This window comes from Panthera leo, chromosome A3 (genome assembly GCF_018350215.1).
Source record: "Panthera leo isolate Ple1 chromosome A3, P.leo_Ple1_pat1.1, whole genome shotgun sequence".
Classification (NCBI taxonomy): Eukaryota; Metazoa; Chordata; class Mammalia; order Carnivora; family Felidae; genus Panthera; species Panthera leo.
Genome location: NC_056681.1, coordinates 31001830 through 31019689, shown reverse-complemented (window position 1 = coordinate 31019689; position 17860 = coordinate 31001830). Strand labels below are relative to the sequence as shown.

The 17860-nt window shown below is 47.5% G+C and overlaps 1 protein-coding gene across 2 annotated transcripts; it reads right to left on the bottom strand.

The window, feature by feature from the left end:
• Nucleotides 1-822: 822 nt before the first annotated feature.
• On the bottom strand, nucleotides 823-16377 carry LOC122215777 (prion protein). Of its 2 annotated transcripts, XM_042931545.1 has the most exons (3): nucleotides 16273-16377; nucleotides 13275-13372; nucleotides 823-3173 (listed from the first exon to the last, which is right to left on the bottom strand). In XM_042931545.1, exon 3 carries the CDS (start codon nucleotides 3161-3163, stop codon nucleotides 2381-2383), a length of 783 nt encoding a protein of 260 aa, XP_042787479.1. In that variant the 5' UTR covers nucleotides 3164-3173; nucleotides 13275-13372; nucleotides 16273-16377; the 3' UTR covers nucleotides 823-2380. The 2 variants fall into 2 exon arrangements, with proteins under 2 accessions (XP_042787479.1, XP_042787480.1); XM_042931546.1 differs by lacking the exons at nucleotides 13275-13372; nucleotides 16273-16377 and adding an exon at nucleotides 8336-8446.
• Nucleotides 16378-17860: the final 1483 nt, after the last annotated feature.

Sequence of the window (17860 nt, the reverse complement as noted above, 5' to 3'; positions counted from 1 at the left end):
GTCATGCTTTTGAAACTTAGGTGTCCGTTCCAGCAGTTTTGCGAGCGATAGGGTTCCGACGCGTGGACTTCTTTCTTGCCGTTTTTAGTACAAAGTTGATGCTGCGATCGCTACTGGATATTGGCATTTCCTAAGGTATTAACAAATACTGTGAGTTCAACCACCGTCATTTCCGTGATTACTCCTGCTCTTGGTAAACTACAGTTGTGAGAGAAAGCCTGCCTTGGAAAATGGAGAGAAGCATGGGGGGTGGGGGTGGGGGGGTGCCCTACACTTGTGAGGAGCACAGGAAACGAGTATGGGACTTGAAGCACTGTGACAAATGAGTGGCCTTTGTGGACCTGAGGTGTTAAATTTCAGCCCAAAGGGAGGGACTGCCCCTGGGGCTCCCAGGGTCTGGGAGATTTTATGAGCTGAGACTGGGGGTGAAAGGGGTGTGTGTGTGGGGGGGCAATCAAGTTGGTACCTGAGAGCCTGTTCAGTTCCAATTTAGTCAAGAAAATCCTCTATTTCAAAATCCAGGACAGAAAAGCAGCTTCCAGAGTGCCAGGACTGTCTTCCTCCGCTGCAATAGTGCCTTTGGCATCTACCCAGTGCCAAGGACACTCAAGATATTTGCAGAAAAAATGAAAAGGTAGCCGGGAGCAGCTGGCATGTATGCCCGGAACACAGCTGACGGCAGGATTGCGAGCGGGTGCAGGGGACACTGGTCACCACAGGGGCGTGGGGACTGCACGAGCCGCTTTGTTCCAGTTCACCCCCACAATGACCCTGCCGACACAGGGCACAGTGGAGAACATCACTGCCAACACCACAACACGCTCACTTAGCTCCTGTTTAATTCTGGTCCAGATATAGAACATTTATACAATTTTTTATACAAGTGCATGCAAAGTTACAAATATAGAAAATATAAAGTACATGCATATTTCAAAGATCCACGATGGATCTTTATACAAAACTATTCAGTGCACATGTAAGCCTGAGGACCACGCAAAAGGGTTTTCTACATATTAAGTATTTAGTACCTTACAAAAACAGGTGGTACGATAGATCAGATAGATGTTAACTCCTCTAACCCAAATCTCTATGTTGGTCATACACAATATATATATATATATATATATATAATAATTTTTTTTTTTTTTTTACATCAAATACCCGCACAGTGCAAGCCAGTAACGTTGCAGGATGGTAATTTATCAGCTAGGTGACAATAATGAATGATCCAGACAATAATTTTACCTTAAATAACAGTAACAGAATTCTTTTTTTCCACTCTGAATGGATATTTCTGTCATCTGCCACCTAAGGTATTTTTGGGGATGGCCAAACCAGGACTTGACGCAATTCTGGCTTTTGACAGTTATGACACAGCAATGGAGAAATGCGAGCACTTCTTTTGTCTACTAATCATTTTCTTCATTGTGTAATGCTCTGGGAGAACGGTATTTTCACGCTGCATCTTCCTCTATGTCAAAATGGTTCTGGTGCCCAGGTAAATGACCAAAGATTTGCTCTCAGTGCCCAGAAAGTGGTGCAATTTTTTACTGCCCTACTTCTCTACAGTTTAGGTTATGAAAGAAAGGAATGCCACGAGTAGGCGCTTTAAACGTCCAAGCCGGGAGCTCGCCTCCAAGGGCACCAAGTGTTGGGCTATTTTTTAGTCTTTTTGTGTTGTTGGTTACGCGCGTTCCCTGTGAAAACCTCATCTACCGAGGTCTAGTGCCTCTTGACACGATAGCTGCTGTGTAGCCCACACTGCAAAATGCAAGACTCTGTCCCAGCTCTGTGCAGACACACGGCACGTGCTCTCTGGCGCGCTGAGCCTGGGCCCAGGAGCTAAGGATCTCTAGTTTCGTTTTTTGAATGAGCATCATGTGGCCATGATACTCAAATTTGGCAGAAATGCTCTCTGAACGGGGAAATGTAGTCAGGTTCTCTTAAAACGGGTGAGAAAAATGTCCCACGTTGCCGTGAAATCACGGCTAAGATGGGGCATTAGTGTACTGAGCTCTAGCTGGGGAAGGAGCCGGAGGTATTCAGGCGAAGGTACTTGAAGGCTGTTTTGAGAATCGATTTCGCCTTAATCTGCCGCACTAGACAAAAAAAGGAGCCCTAGATCAACCAATGATTATTTGTTGTTGTTATTCCCAGCCCAGCACTAGCACTGGCCCATGAAGGACTCAATCCCTCGGGGCTCGAATAAATAGCATCCTGGGTCTGCTCTACATTTCCCGGGGCCATCGGTGCCAAGGGTATTAGCCTATGGGCGATAGAGAAGCAGGAATGAGACACCATCACTACAGGGCTGTAGGTAGACACCCCCTCCCCCAACCCGTGAAAGATGAAGAAGATGGGGAAGACGGCAAGGCCGCCCTCAACCCCCGATCAGGAGGATGAGGAGCGAGAGGAGGAGAATCACGGGAGGCGGGGAGAAGAGGATGGCGCTCGCCCCTCTTTGGTAGTAGGCCTCGGACTCTTTCTGGTACTGGGTGACGCACATCTGCTCCACCACGCGCTCCATTATCTTCATGTCGGTCTCCGTGAAGTTCTCCCCCTTGGTGGTGGTGGTGACCGTGTGCTGCCTGACCGTGATGTTGACGCAGTCGTGCACAAAGTTGTTCTGGTTGCTGTACTGATCCACTGGCCTGTAGTACACTTGGTTGGGGTAGCGGTACATGTTTTCACGGTAGTAACGGTCCTCGTAGTCGTTGCCAAAATGAATGAGGGGCCGGTTCATGGCACTCCCCAGCATGTAGCCGCCGAGGCCCCCCACTACCGCCCCGGCTGCCGCGGCTCCTGCCATGTGCTTCATGTTGGTTTTCGGCTTACTGGGTTTGCCCCACTGACTGTGGGTGCCACCACCTTGACCCCAGCCGCCGCCGGCGTGGGGCTGTCCCCAGCCGCCGCCGGCGTGGGGCTGTCCCCAGCCGCCGCCGGCGTGGGGCTGACCCCAGCCGCCGCCGGCGTGGGGCTGACCCCAGCCGCCGCCGCCCTGGGGTGGGTAACGGTTGCCTCCAGGACTGCCCTGCCCCGGGTACCGGCTCCCCCCAGTGTTCCATCCTCCACCAGGCTTCGGCCGCTTCTTGCAGAGGCCCACGTCACTCCATGTGGCCACAAACAGAACCAGGATCCAGCCGCCTATGTGGCCTTTCACCATGACGATGTATCTGCAAAATGAGAAGGGCGTCAGCATCTTACGTTCATGTTGGAACCACTCGGCGCTTGCTGCGTAATGAATGAACGTTCGAGTGAGAGCGTCTGCATGTTGGTCACAAAGGCTCTCCACTCCTACCTCTCCTCTGTGGCACTTATGATAAAAGTAATGTCAAATAAAGCGTTAACACAGCTTTGTCCTTCTCTAAGGACAAATTTGTCCTTCAGATCATTTCTGGCTCTGTTTCCTGGAAACCTGATAGCGATGGAATGTTAGCAATGTTGCTTATGGTAAAAATAACCCGATTGATAAAGTGCGTCTGGTGGGTCTGCCATAGCTTTGAGCATCCCTAGAGGGGTGATTGCTGTAACCAGGCATGTCCTTGTGGGAACCCTGGAAGCAGTGCCCCTTTGGGGCTGTCACGAGGGACGCCAGATCCTGCAAGGTCTGGGGCTTCTACGTGAAGGGGAACTCTTCACGCACCAATACGGGCCTCATTCCCTTGCACCCAAGGAGTTACTTGTAGGGGCTGGGAGTGGAGGCAAGTCCCTGGCTGCTGTGTGGACTGCTACGAGGATCCTGGTGTGGCCCCTTCTGGAACCTTCTGGGAACTTGGTGTGGCCCCTATGGAAGTCTTGTGAGCTAGGAAGCCCTCCCCCCCCCCCCCCCCCCCCCCCCGGTTGAGTTTGCAGTAATTAAATGACTTTGAAAATCGCTGGTTCATGTCTTCTTTCATCTGCGGGAATGAATGTCAGCAGGGAGCGAGTCCTGTTTGCTGCTCTCTCCTCGGGACCTGGGGTGGCACCTGGCAGAGCAGGCCCACGATAGGTGTTTGTGCGTGAAGGAATTCATACCCTCACAACGTGTAAGTGCCGGCAAGAATCTCCTCAAAGTAATTCTCAATACAACAGTTTTTGGAAACGGGAAACATGCAGGATCTTGCAAGCCTGCTTGTCAATTCATCTTTTCTTCTATAAAAAGGGCTGCTCAAAGCAGGTCAGAAATGGCCGTGTCCACAACATTTGCGGATACTCAGTCACTGAATGAGTTTTAGTTTGGCATTTAATGGCTTATGAGTGACTTATTTTCTAACTGTTGGTACAAAAGAAACTGGTCTCACATACAATGACCAGCACAGCTTAGGACTAAACCAGCCACGTATCCTGGATAATGACTGATGACCCTCTACAGAATGCACGTTCATCAAACTAAAAACCTCCCTTCCGATTAAATACCTTATTTCCCCTGGGTGCTCCGTTCCAAGCGCAGAGATCAAAGACACACACACACATGCAGGGGAAGGAGAACGATGCAGTAAGTAAATGAATTCACATCTTGTTTATGCTTCTACTATCATTACTGAAAATCTCGGTGGCCATAAGTGAATAAAAATATATCTGAAAGTTTCAAGCCAAGTTCAACTGCTCAGATCATGCCAGTCAGGATTTTTGGAGGCTCTTCTGGGTAGGGTTAGAGGGGCAGGGTCCTGAGACACGTCGGCTGGCCTTCTTCTGGCACCCTCAGCACGAGTCCCCGGTGCCCAGCCTTCTACAAGCCTGCTCCCCTGGGGTAGTCTTCACTTGCACACAGGCTCCAGCTCTCGGCCTCCGTGCTGCCCACACTTCTGCTCACACACTGCAGGGAACTGAACTAGGGGAGTGTCGCCCCAGTCAACATTTCCCAATTTAATGGAGTTTTATGTCAACAACTACTTTGTTCACCCCAATGAGCCGAACCCAGCCAACACCGCGCGTGGAGTTATTCTTGAATTTCCTCTTTCTCACAGGACACGATGATTCTACCAGCAAATCTTATCAGCTCTATACTGAAAATAAATCCTAAATCCCAAAACCACTCACATTTCCCGACACTACTTAGTATCCTGAGTGAAGCATCTACTGCTCCTGGACGGGCTCTTTCAACAGCCTCCAACCAGCCTCCCTGCTTTCCTCAGGCCCCCACTGTGTGTTCTCTACTCAGCAGCCCAGGGCTCACACAACCTTTTAATATGTAGCTCACACCATGCCTCTTCCCTTCCCCCCAAGTGGCACTCCTTCATGCCCAGGGTAAGACCCCAAGTCCTGACCATGCCGGCGGGGCCCCGCATGACCTTGCCTCTCTGGCCTCCTCCTGCTCCCCAGACTTAATAAGCACTTTCCCATCTCAGGGCCTTTGCACCTGCTGCTCCCAGGACTGGAAGGTTCTCCCTCCACAGTTACTCATGTGGCTCAAGTTTGCTCTAATGTCACCTCTGCAGGGCTGCCCATGCCACTCTACCTAAGCCAGCACCCTGCATCCTATCCCCTTATCCTGCTTCATTTTTTTTTTTTGGGGGGGGGGGAAGGGGGGAGGAAGAGAGAAAGAAAGAGAGAGAGAGAGAGATAGAATCCCAAGCAGGTGCCATGCTCATCACAGAGCTTGATGTAGGGCTCAGTCTCATGACCACGAGATCATGACCTGAGCCGAAATCAAATGTCAGACCCTCAACAGACTGAGCTGCCCAGGCGCCCCTCCTGCTTCATTTTTCTCCAGAGTAGGGATGCTTACTTGACATCTACGATTTATTATTTGCTTCCTGTTCACCTTCTCCACGGGAGTGCAGGCCACCCCAGGGCGGGAGTTTTGTTTAGTTCACAGCTGGGCCCCAGGTGCGTAAACACAGTGCCTGGCTTACACAATAAATGCTGAGTGAATGGAGGAGTGTGAACATATCTGTTATAAAGCAAAAGAAATAACCAAACTAAAAATCAAATTGTTACAAGAGTGAACCATATTTATGAATTTTCACAACACTCTTTCCTGCAATGGCCGGCTGTCTAACAACTACGATCCACTTATCTAAAGGTTGACCTCACCTGCCATCTGGACTCTGGCTGGATGGCGATGTTACCTGATATGGTTGAGGCAGCTGGAAAAGCAGGTAGCAAGGGAAGTAACACCGAGGCTGGCTTTGAACATACCCTGCCCAAGGCTGTAAGAGTCCCAGCTCTATAAGTGCGTGCAGGTATGTGAGTAGACGGTGACACCACGTAGTAAAGGCGGCACAGAGAGGGACTCGGTCCTCGGGAGGCTAGGCACGGGACGTGGAAGGGGGCACAGAGCATTCAGAGTGGAGACAGGCAGTGAGATAGAGTGTCAGCAGGACTGGGGGCCGCAGGTGGCTTCATCGAAGTGGGGCCTTCATGTGCAGCAGAGAGGCAGGCGGGGTCAGGCAGGAAAGGGCCTCACCAGCAAGCTGAGCAGACACCCCCACTGCCTTGGGACAGTCTACACCCATTGTTCCTGGTGCTAATATTAAGAGCGCCCCTTTCATTCTCAAGAGTGCCCCAGTATGTTAACACAGGCAGCCTAATTATAAGGCATATTAAGTAGTCTGGACTTGATCCTGAAAGTACTAAGGAGCCAGTGATGAGTTCTGGGTTCTCCCTGAGAAAGAACATTGTGGAGAATGGACTGGGGACTGTGTGTGTGTGTGTGTGTGTGTGTGTGTGTGTGTGTATGTGGACACAGGGAAACTAGTTTCAAGGCTACTGTAGTGATTGAGGTAAAAGATGGAGGCCTTGCCAGGGAAGGAGATGGTCTCCTTCCATGGATGGTGTGCGTTAGAAGGCAGCTTCTGGAGGACTTGGTGTTTGTTGTGGAGGATGGGAGCCTGGAAGAGTCGAAGAGGCACCCAGGCTTGTGGACTGGACAACTACATGGACAGAACACAGAAGTGTGGGGCAGGTCTCGGAGGAGGTAAATGAGGGGCTTGGCTTTAGCAACACTCTTACCAAGCTGTGTGTGCCATGGCACGCATTGCTGCCCAGTACTTTATTAAAGCCAAATACTGGATTAAACTAGGCTAATCACAGAATATCTGAGGACAAGACCATTTGGAGATGAGGATCAGTTGAGAACAACAAAAGCAACATTTAGTTATGAAAAGTTATTAAAAATAACAGCTACAGTTTGAAGTATAGAACCATTTCTAAAGGTAAGTGGGACTGAAAACTTACAGAAGACCTTGGAGAGTTTCTTTCTGTTTGTGATAAAATTGGGAAGATCTTCTATTATTTAATGCAAACCTCTCACTCTACAAATTAGGCTACCAAGATTCAGAGAAGTCAGGTGACAATAGCCATGATTACAGTGCCGGTTAGTAAAATCGCTGGGGATGGAGATTGGGATTCTGAGTCCCTGGCTGTGCTAGGATACTATTCCTATAAGATACTCTCTGTGAACGGTCAGGTTGTAGCCCGATCCTCTGGTACATTTCAAGACATTAAGTATGTCAAAGGTCAACAGCTCTTTATCACTTTAAAAAAATACTCTTAGCAGACTAGGAATAGGAGGAAACTCCCCTAACCTGATAAACGTTATATAACAAAACCAGTAAACACACTTAGTGGATAGCCTCTGAAGGCACTCCTGTCCGAGATCAAAAATAAGACAAGGACGTCCATCATCACAGTACTGAAGGTCCCGTTCAATGCCATATGCAGAGACAAAGAAGTAGCCAGGGCAAGAAATGCAAGGAAAGAGCCAGCTGTCGTTATTTGCAGTTAAGGTGATCACACAACAGAAAACCCAACAGACTCATCAGAAATGACACGAGACCCAGTTCTAGAGTTCAGCAAGGCTGTGGGATACAAGACTGGCCTAGAAAAATCAACAGCATTTCTCTACACCAGCAGGAATCAACTAGGAAAAAAAAAAAAAATCACAGTAGCGAAACCAAACTGTAAAATTTCCAGGAACGGATTTAACTGAGAAAAAATAAGACCGGGGAAACAATTTTTTAACTCCAATAAAGAACACTGACGATGATCTGTAAAAATGGAAAGGTATTCATGGCTTTGACTGGGATGACTCAGTATTAGAAAGATATCTGTCAATGACCCCCCCCACCCAAGTGAACCTATAATTTCAACCAAATGACAAAGTCTACCTGGATTTTTTGAGGAGTTCGATAAGCTTACAAGGTGAAGGAATGTCCATGAATAGCAAACTCCACCTTAAAAAGGAACAGAGAGGAATCTACTGCATCAGATATAAATCCTACTACAGAGCCATAGCAGTAGAGACCGCACAGAAGTCTAGGAACAAACCAATAGACCAACGCGAGTAGAAGATAAACCCTTGAATATATACTTTAGCAGGGACTTGATATACAATAAAGCAGGTACCACAAACCATTGGAGAAAGGAAGGTTGTTCAGCAGGTGCTTCTGGGAAACCGAAGAAAAAATAAAACTGGATCCCTAACGCCACATGCAAGAGCAGACTCTAGATGGAATACAGACCCAGCTGTGAAAGGAAAAAGTAGGTCATTAGAAGAAGACACAGGGGTGCCTGGGTGGCTCAGTCGGTTAAGTGTAGGACTTTGGCTTAGGTCATGATCTCGCGGTCCGTGAGTTCAAGTGCGGGAAGCCTGCTTGGGATTCTCTCTCTCTCTCTCTCTCTCTGCTCCTCCCCTACTTGCTCTCTCTCTCTCAAAATAGATAAACTTAAAAAAAAAATAAAAGAAGAAAATACAGGTGTATGTCTATGTGACCTGGAGAAGGAGTAGGGAAAGGACTTTTCATTTTTTTTAATTAAAAAAAAATTTTTTTTTAATTTTATTTTAGAAAGAGACAGAGACGTGGGGGTGGGAGGGAGGGGAGGGTGGGTGATGGGTATTGAGGAGGGCACCTTTTGGGATGAGCACTGGGTGTTGTATGGAAACCAATTTGACAAGAAATTTCATATATTGAAAAAAAAAAAAGAAAGAGACAGAGACAAAGCATGAGCAGGGGAGGGGCGGAGACAGAAGGAAACACAGAATCTTAAGCAGCTCCAGGTTCTGAGCTGTCAGCACAGAACCTGACATGGGGCTCGAACTCATGAACCGTGAGAGCAAAGCCAGAGTCAGACACCCAACTGACTGAGCCACCCAGGTGCCCCAAGGAAGGACTTTTTAAACAAAAAGCACACACCAAGAATAAGAATCTTATGACATGAAAGTTAAGGATTCTTGTTTAATGCTATGAAGAACACTACAGACAAAATTAAGAGAAGGAGTACATAATGGTAAAAAAAAATATTTTTAGTATTTAAGACCAACAGAGTCTAGAACATTTCTAGAACTGACAAGGAATCCTTGCAAAGCAGTAAGAGACAGTAATTCCAACAGACAACAGGGCCACAAGATATAAAAACTGATCATTTATAAAAGAGGGAAAGCCAAAAGGGCATGAAAAGATATTCAAAATCATTAAGAATCAGATAAAATGAGACCAAAAAAAAAAAAAAAAAAAAAGTCACTTACACTTGACACTCTAGCCGAAAAGAAAAAAATTACCAAACCAAACCAAAACCACAAGAGAGTTGGATGATGCCAAGAAGGCAGAGATGTGGGAATAAAGGAACCCATGTGACTATCAAAGGTGTGGGTGGTTTAACTGAACAGAAAGAATGAAAATAAATTAAATGATTATTCAACTCAAAAAGAAGAAAACAGAAAATTTCAAAATACAACATCATAGTTATAAAGAAATAAGAGATGAAATTAGAACTTAATAAAACAAACCCAGAAAAATGAGGAATTTTTTTTTTCTTTCCTTCTTTCCTTCCTTCTTTCTTTCCTTCCTTCCTTCCTTCCTTCCTTCCTTCCTTCCTTCCTCCCTTCTTTTGATAGAGAGGGCGCAAGTAAGCAAGGGGCAGAGAGAGAGAGAAAGAGAGAGAGGAAGAGAGAGAGAGGAAGAGAGACAGAGAATCCCATAACAGACAGTCCCATGAAGGGCAGAGAGGGAGAGAGATGGCGCAAGTGAACAAGGGACAGAGAGGGAGAGAGAAAGAGAATCCTATAAGGGACAGTCCCATGAGGAGCAGAGAGAGAGAAACTGGGAGGAAAGAAGGGAGGGAGAAAGAGAAAGAGAGAGAGAGGAGCGGGGCTCACTGGAAGCAAGGCTCGAACTTCTGAACAGTGAGATCACTGCCTGAGTCAGATGCTCAACCAACTGAATCACTCAGGTGCCCCAAGGAATTTCTAAATAAAATCAAATGACTTGAAAACGTAATAGAAACACAAGCACACACCACTACACAGAGCCACATGGGGAATTGGAAAGGCAAAATAACCTTAGAAAAGGAAGCCTTTAGGGGCACCTGGGTGGCTCAATCGGTTAAGCGTCTGACTTCGGCTCAGGTCATGATCTCGCGGTTTGTGGGTTGGAGCCCCGCACTGGGCTTCATGCTGACAGCTCAGAGCCTGAAGCTGCTTTGGATTCTGTGTCTCCCTCTCCCTCTGCCCCTCCCTACTCAAGCTCTCTCTCTCTCTCTCTCTGTCTCTCAAAAAGAAATAAACATTGAAAAAAAATTAAAAAAAAAAAAAAGGGAAGGCTTCAAAAGAGTAACAGCCTTCTATGTGTAGCTGTGTTCCATGAATTAAAATCTGTGGGATGGACTGCCTTTCTGTTAAAATATAAATTACAAATACTGACTTTAGAATTAATTCAGCCAACAAACATTTACGGAATAACTAGTATGGGCCAGTTTTTAAATAAATAGAAATTTTGAACTGACCACTAACCATAAGAGAAATGAAAGAAAAAGTTGTGAAAAATTATATAGTATAATGTAATATTTACAATACAACAACTCATTGATTCATTCAACAAATATTTTTTTAAGTTTATTTATTTTGAGAGAGAGAGGGAGAGAGGGAGAGAGGGAGAGAGAGAGATCGGGGGAAGGGCAGAGAGAGACGGGGGGAGAGAGAGAGAATCAGAGAATCCCAACATGGGGCTCAATCTCACCAACCGTGAGATCGTGACCTGAGCCGAAATCAAGAGGTGAACACTTAATCCGACTGGGCTACCCAGGCACCCCTCGTTCAACAAATATTTCAGTGTCTTCTAAGGTCCCAGCATTGTGTTAGTTGCTGGAGACACAATGGCGAGTAAGATATTTAGCTTGGTGGGTGATGTCATCTAGTGAAATGGGCAAAACTGGTGGGGAGTCCTGCTTGGAGGGAAACCGAGAGCTGTGGTTTGGACATGTTAACTTGGCAACATGTATGAGATGTTCAATTTAGGCAATTGTTTTAAGAACCTGGAGCCCAGCAGAGAGAATGGTTAGAGTGTCTTTACCTGAGCAACAGCGTCTAGAGCCAAGGGCTGATAAACAGGCCGAGACTGAAACCCCAGCACTTCCAGTGTAGGGCTCACGCCCTTAGTCACCCAGCCTCCACCAATACGGGTGCCAAAATCCAGCAGAAAATACCGCCAAACTGATTTTGGCAGTTAGTAAAAGAAGAATACACTGTGACCAATAAGGATTATTTTAGGAATGCGAGGATGGCTCAAAATCAGTAAATCTATTAATAGGTTAAAGAAATAAAACTGTAAGATTCTCCGCAGATACTGAAAGTTTTCAATTAAAATCAACCACCAGGGGCGCCTGGGTGGCTCAGTCGGTTAAGCGTCAGACTTCAGCTCAGGTCACTATCTCTCGGTTTGTGAGTTTGAGCCCTGCGTCGGGCTCTGTACTGACAGGTCAGAGCCTGGAACCTACTTCGGATTCTGTGTCTCCGTCTCTCTCTGCCCCTCTCCCACTTGTGCTCTGTCTCTGTCTATCAAAAATAAATAAAGGTAAAAAAAAAAAAAAATCAACCTCCATTCTTATTTTTAAAAAGGTGGGGTTGGGGGTGGGGTGGGGTTGGGGTTGGTGCCTGGGTGGCTCAGTCGGGTTAAGCATCTGACTCTTGATTTCAGTTCAGGTCAGGTCATGATCTCAAGGTTTGTGCGATCGAGCCCCATGCTGGGCTTTTTGCTGACAGCATGGAGCCTGCTTGGGATTCTCTTTCTCTCTCTCTGTCCCTCTGCCCACTCTCAAAATAAATAAATAAATAAATAAATAAATAAATAAATAAATAAATAAGTAAACAAACAAATAAGCATTAAAATAAATAAGAGCATGTGGCCTTGGTGCATGAGCAGATGGCAAAGCAATGGAACTCGAGAGAAGGCATGTAAAAGATCCATGAATTACCCCATTTATACACAGGGATACGAGAGTCAGAGCTGGTAGGAACTAGCCTAATGGTCATGTGCCAGGGGCCAAACTTCTAATACTTAGAACACGTTATAACTCGAAACTTAACTGGCTAAATTGGGAAGTGGCACCAAACAGCTTCCCCCACCCCCAAAGTCCCCGGGGAGATTCCTCATCTTACCAGGGCAAAGTAGAACCTTGTCCTATTTTCATCTTTTTGAGGTCACTGCCCCTTAAAGAATCTGACGCAAACTCAACAAGATTTTGCAAAAACACTTTGGGATGTGGGGTTTCATGGGTACCTGAGGCCCAGGTCTGGACTGAACAGGACCCCCAACCCAGTCCATCACCAGAACTGCCTGAAGCGCTTTTTAAAAAGCAACACTGCAGGTGCCTATCCCAGGCCCGGAACCTGTGAGTGTCTAGCAATGGGATTTGGGGATTTATAGAAGTTACCCAGGGAACTGCACTCCCAACCAGGCTTCAGAGCTAGGTCCTCAGGAGCACAACGCTGAACCACATTTATAATGCTTTTCGTGAAGGGGCACGCTTCCCTGGCAGTGATCACACACACAGTTTAACAGCATTAAGTACAACACAGCTGAAGAAAAAGGATTAACAAACCGGAAAAAAATAAAATGCTCCCAACTGTAAGTCCTGCTACCCACACTATTCGCTGAGGATTATTTTCCAGTGTAGCACAGTCACTGGGTGAGATGCAGGGGCAATCTGAATGTTTAATACAAAGCAGTTCACAGCTGCTACAGGTGCCTTAGAAGAGGAAGTAAGATCTGAAAGGGAGAACGGAATTTTTTTTTTTTTTTTTAAATCTTTATTCATTTTTGAGAGACCGAGTGTGAGCAGGGCACGGGTCAGAGAGAGAGCGAGATACAGAATCGGAACCAGGCTCCGGGCTCCGAGCTGTCAGCACAGAGCCCGATGCGGGGCTCGAACTCACAGGCTGTGAGATCATGACCTGAGCTGAAGTTAGACGCCCAACCGACTGAGCCACCCAGGCACCCCATCCAGACCCTTATTTTCTATGACAGTTGGACACTTTCAACCTTCAGAAGACCAAAGAGATTCCACAGGGTACATACGTCTGTCGTGGCTCAGCTGAGCTGGGATTGTGCCTCTGAGAAGACCGGCTGCTTCGGCTTGGCTAAAGTTATTCCGTTTTCAAATATATTCGGGAGTCCTTAAAAACAACAAAAAAGAAAAAACTAGAATTGATAAATAAATCTAAGAACTGATTCCTTAAAAGAAAAACCTAATATATATATTACTAAACTAATAAATCTACTCAAGAAAAAAATGAGACAATATTTGAAAAAAAAAAAAGAATGAGATCATTTTAAAAAGCAGCAAACAGGGGCACCCGGGTGGCTTAGTCAGTTAAGCGTCCGCCTTCAGCTCAGGTCATGATCTGGTGGTTAGAGAGTTCGAGCACCACATCCGGCTCTGGGCTGACAGCTCAGAGCCTGGAGTCGGCTCTGGATTCTGTGTCTCCCTCTCTCTCTGCCCTTCCCCCACTCGCACTCTTTCTCTCTCTCTCAAAAGTAAATAAACATTAAAAAAATAAAAATAAAAAGCAGCAAACAGGACACAGCTTTCCCTCCTTCACACACAGAAAGCTGTGGGTCTGTATCATTTTATATATTGAGACATATGTGACCAATTTAAAAAACTGTATTATTTAGTAAAAGCAAATACTAACAAAAAAGAACATTAATTTTTTTTTTTCAACGTTTTTTATTTATTTTTGGGACAGAGAGAGACAGAGCATGAACGGGGGAGGGGCAGAGAGAGAGAGAGAGAGACACAGAATCGGAAACAGGCTCCAGGCTCCGAGCCATCTGCCCAGAGCCCGACGCGGGGCTTGAACTCATGGACCGCGAGATCGTGACCTGGCTGAAGTCGGACGCTTAACCGACTGCGCCACCCAGGTGCCCCCAAAAAGAACATTAAAATCACCTCTAACTTCTATTAAAATGTCCATTTTTTGGTGCTTTTACTTTCAGATTTTCCACATATGCATTCACATTTGAGTAGTTTTGAAACCTGCATTTTGACTTGTCAGTTTCCCCCATATATCAGAGGCTCCAAAATCATGACTTTTGATGGTTACATAATGTTCCTTCCAGTTAATGTGCCATGATTTTCTGAGCTACTGCCCTGCTGTTGTTTCCCAGTTGGTTCTAATTTTAGATCATTCTGCACCAATATGTGCCTGCTTCTGGCTTTTTTTTCTTTTGTTTGCTTGTTTCTTCCATTGCAGGTAAATTCCCAGCAATAGGGTTTCTGGGTCACCATTTTAACTTCTTAATGAAAGCACTGCCAGATTGTTTTACAAAAAGTCTGCAATAATTCAGGACACCCAGAGGGGTGTGACTAGGAAAAGAATAAAGGTATATCACATAAATTTCACATAAGTTTCACATAAATTAATCTTGGCAACAAACTCGGATGCAGGTATCATTTCCTCTATCATTTCTTCTATTTTATGAATGACTAGAGGAGGATTATGAAATCAGGTGACCCTCCAAAGTCAGGAAGTCGGTAGCAGGGCCATCTTTTTAACTCCAAAGCCCTGCCACACCTTTGGAAAACTGAATATTCAAGTTTCATGGCAGTTTTCTTTCTTTCTTTTTTTTATTTTTAAGTAATCTCTATATACCCAAGGTGGGGTTCCAATTCACAACCCCAAGATCAAGAGTCACATGATGTACAGACTGAGCCAGCTAGGGGCCCCCTCATGGCAACTTTCTTCTAGGTGTTACTGTAACTATTACCGTTTTTGGTTTTGTTCATTTAATAGATGTAAAATGATAATCCAGACTTCCTTTAATTTGCATTTTATTGTGTAAATCGCTCATCATTTCGCCATTTTTCTATGATAATCTTGACATTTTCCTCTCACAAATATGAAAACCGTGTCAGATACAAAACACCCCCTAGCCCTCTGTTTTCCTTCCCTTTCCAGCTGGTTCTTTTTAAGAGCTCCCCGGTGGTCATGGAGGTTAAACTTCCCTATTGGTGATTTTTCGCTTTCTCCTTGAAGTCTGAGAGAGTTCTTCATTTTTCCAGAGGTCTGACCTCTTTATTCAATTTTCTGTTTCTATTTTTTTGGTAATTTGATTTGTAAACACCTTAATCCTATTCCACCTGGAGTTTTTTCGCCAGGAAAAGGGAAACATCTCAGATGTTCAGCATGTGGGGAAGTGTTTATTAAACCGTGATGCTCCGAATGGAAGAAAAATACGCAACCATGACGATAGTCACGATCAAGGCAGGAGCCGTGTGTCCCCGGCCACCTGGCACACCAGGCCTCGAGACCGGAGAGCCGGGCCACCCGAGGCCCCACCCCGCTGAGGGCCCCGCCCACGCCCACCCGCTCGGCCCACGCTCTACCGAGGGCTGGACTGGTGGGGCCGCCTCTCGGGGGGACCTCGCCGGCGAAGGGGGCCCCCAGGCGCCCGGACTCCCCTCCCGCCGAGGCCCTGGCTCCGGGCTGGCGCCCGCTCCCCACCCCCACTCCGCGCACCCTGGGGCGTCGGGTGGGGCCGGGCCCGGCGAAGGGCGTCCCCGGCCTCTGCCTGCCGGCGGGGAGGACGACCAAACGGCGAGCAGCCCGGAGCCCCGCGACCCCCCGGCGGCTCTGCCCGGAGCCGCTGGCGGGCCTTCTTGGGTTCCCCGGGCGCGTTTGCGCGAGGTGATCGCCACCACCTCGCCGGACTTTCGGCCCCTCGGGCCGCGAACACGCTCTGGGCAGGACTAGACACCGTAGCAGATCGTCATCCCTCCCCAGGGGGCCAGGCCGGCCGCGTCCGCCGCCCCCAGCCCCAACCAGGAAAGCGAAACCAGGCGTTTTCGTCACCCGAAAACCCACGAGCACCCTGGGGCAGGCCGGACGCGCCCCGCGCCCGCAGGGAAGCCCCCTTCTCCTCACGGTCAAGGTCTGCCCCCGTCCCCCAAAGCCCCGGGTTCTCGCTCCCGGGTTCCGCGGCGCCTCCCCCACTCCCCCCCGCCGCACCCCGGTGCTCCGGACCCCCGCCCCCGCCCCGCGCTGGGAGTCGACCCGGCGACTGGTCTGTTTACCTGCCTCGGTAGCACAGGAGAAGCTCTCCGCGCCGCGGCTGTCAGCGACTGGCGCGGAGGCTGGCGAAGCGCACCGCCCAGGATGACCGCAGGGGCGGGGAAGGGGGCGGCGCGTGCACCAATGACCACGCGGTCTCAGGCGCGCTCCCGTGCGACGCGGGCGGGCGGCGGGGGTTTACTACCGGAGGTGCGGACCTGCCAAGGGCTCCCGGGCGTCTGAGTCTCCCTGAAAGGCGTGTTGGGATTCGCTTAAACGCTTGCACCGGCTGATGCCACCTCCCGGTGTCATCACTCCCTGACGTTGCTCATTGACTGTAAAAATCATCTTTAAAAAGAAATTCGGCCCGAAGCCCCAACTCCCCCGTTACATAATGGAGAGAATGAGACGTTAGGGAATGAGAAAGCAATTTCTGGAACTTTGGTAGCCAGGGATTTCTAGAGAGGAAAAATTTTTTGCTACCTTGGATTGAGCCCAGTTTTATGAATTTTCGCATAAATTCTTAAAATTTGAGGCCTAGGAAGAACATTGGCCATCACCGGTTCTTTGATTTACTCAGTTTCTGTTCCTTATTTTATGCAAGAGAGGTGATTTAGATTGTGACATGCACAGGGAAAAATGCACTCCATTTAATAAGTCCACTCACATCGCCTGTGGTAAACAGACACGTTCTGTTTATTATTATTCCTGTTCGCATTATTCCTGCTAAGAAATTAGGTAGAGATTTGTCTCATGTAAAAGATGGTCAGGGATGAAGTGATAGAAGGATGGGAGTTAAGGTTTGGGGAACCATCTAAATTATAACCCTGAACTGGGTCACTTTTAAAGTGAAATGGGCACCAGTATTAATTAAGTAGGTCAGTGGCCATAAACCAAGACTGCTGGGAAAAATGGGACATCTAGTCCCCTTGTTATGGGCAAGAGGCCCCACTAAGTTTGTAAGAAAGGAGGTTATAAAACACGGAGACACCCATTGGAAACAGGATTTGGATTGCATACCCCTACCCCAGGGTGGATCACTTAAGTGGGAGGGGACAAGTGGGCAGGAAGGGGAGAAGTCAGAGACTACAGGGATGTGGAACAGTGCCTCCTGATGTTTATGTGAATGAGTGATGTTTATGTGAATGTGGGAGGGAAGTTGAAAGGTCAGCTGGGATGGGAAATGATAGGTCTGGAAAACATGGATGGCCATCCCTTGGGACGATTCAGTAACAGAGAACTGGACTTTGGCCAGTTAGAAAGGAGCATTAGGCAAAAATGCTATGGCCATTTTCTATCCATCCAGTCTTACATAATGATTAGGATGACAGTACGTTTAGAGCCTTAGCTTCTTCCTTTGGAGATGGCTTATTGCCAGGTAGACTGGGAGCAGTGAGGCATCTCTCTGAGTCATAGCTGGGCTGGAGCCTGGAGTGAGGTGACCAGATCAGACTGGGCAAGGGGCTGGCTTCCCCCTGGCAGGAGGGACTCTGGAAAGCTTGGTTAGAAGACCCTAAAACTCGGTTGTTGTTTTTTTTCCTCCAAAGAATCCTGTGTCTGCTGGCCACATGCTCTCCCAGCAAGAAAGGGCTCAAAGGCAGAGGATTTCTT

Excerpts from the sequence above, each read along its gene's own strand:
- LOC122215777 (XM_042931545.1), bottom strand. The coding sequence starts at position 3,163 with ATGGTGAAAGGCCACATAGGCGGCTGGATCCTGGTTCTGTTTGTGGCC.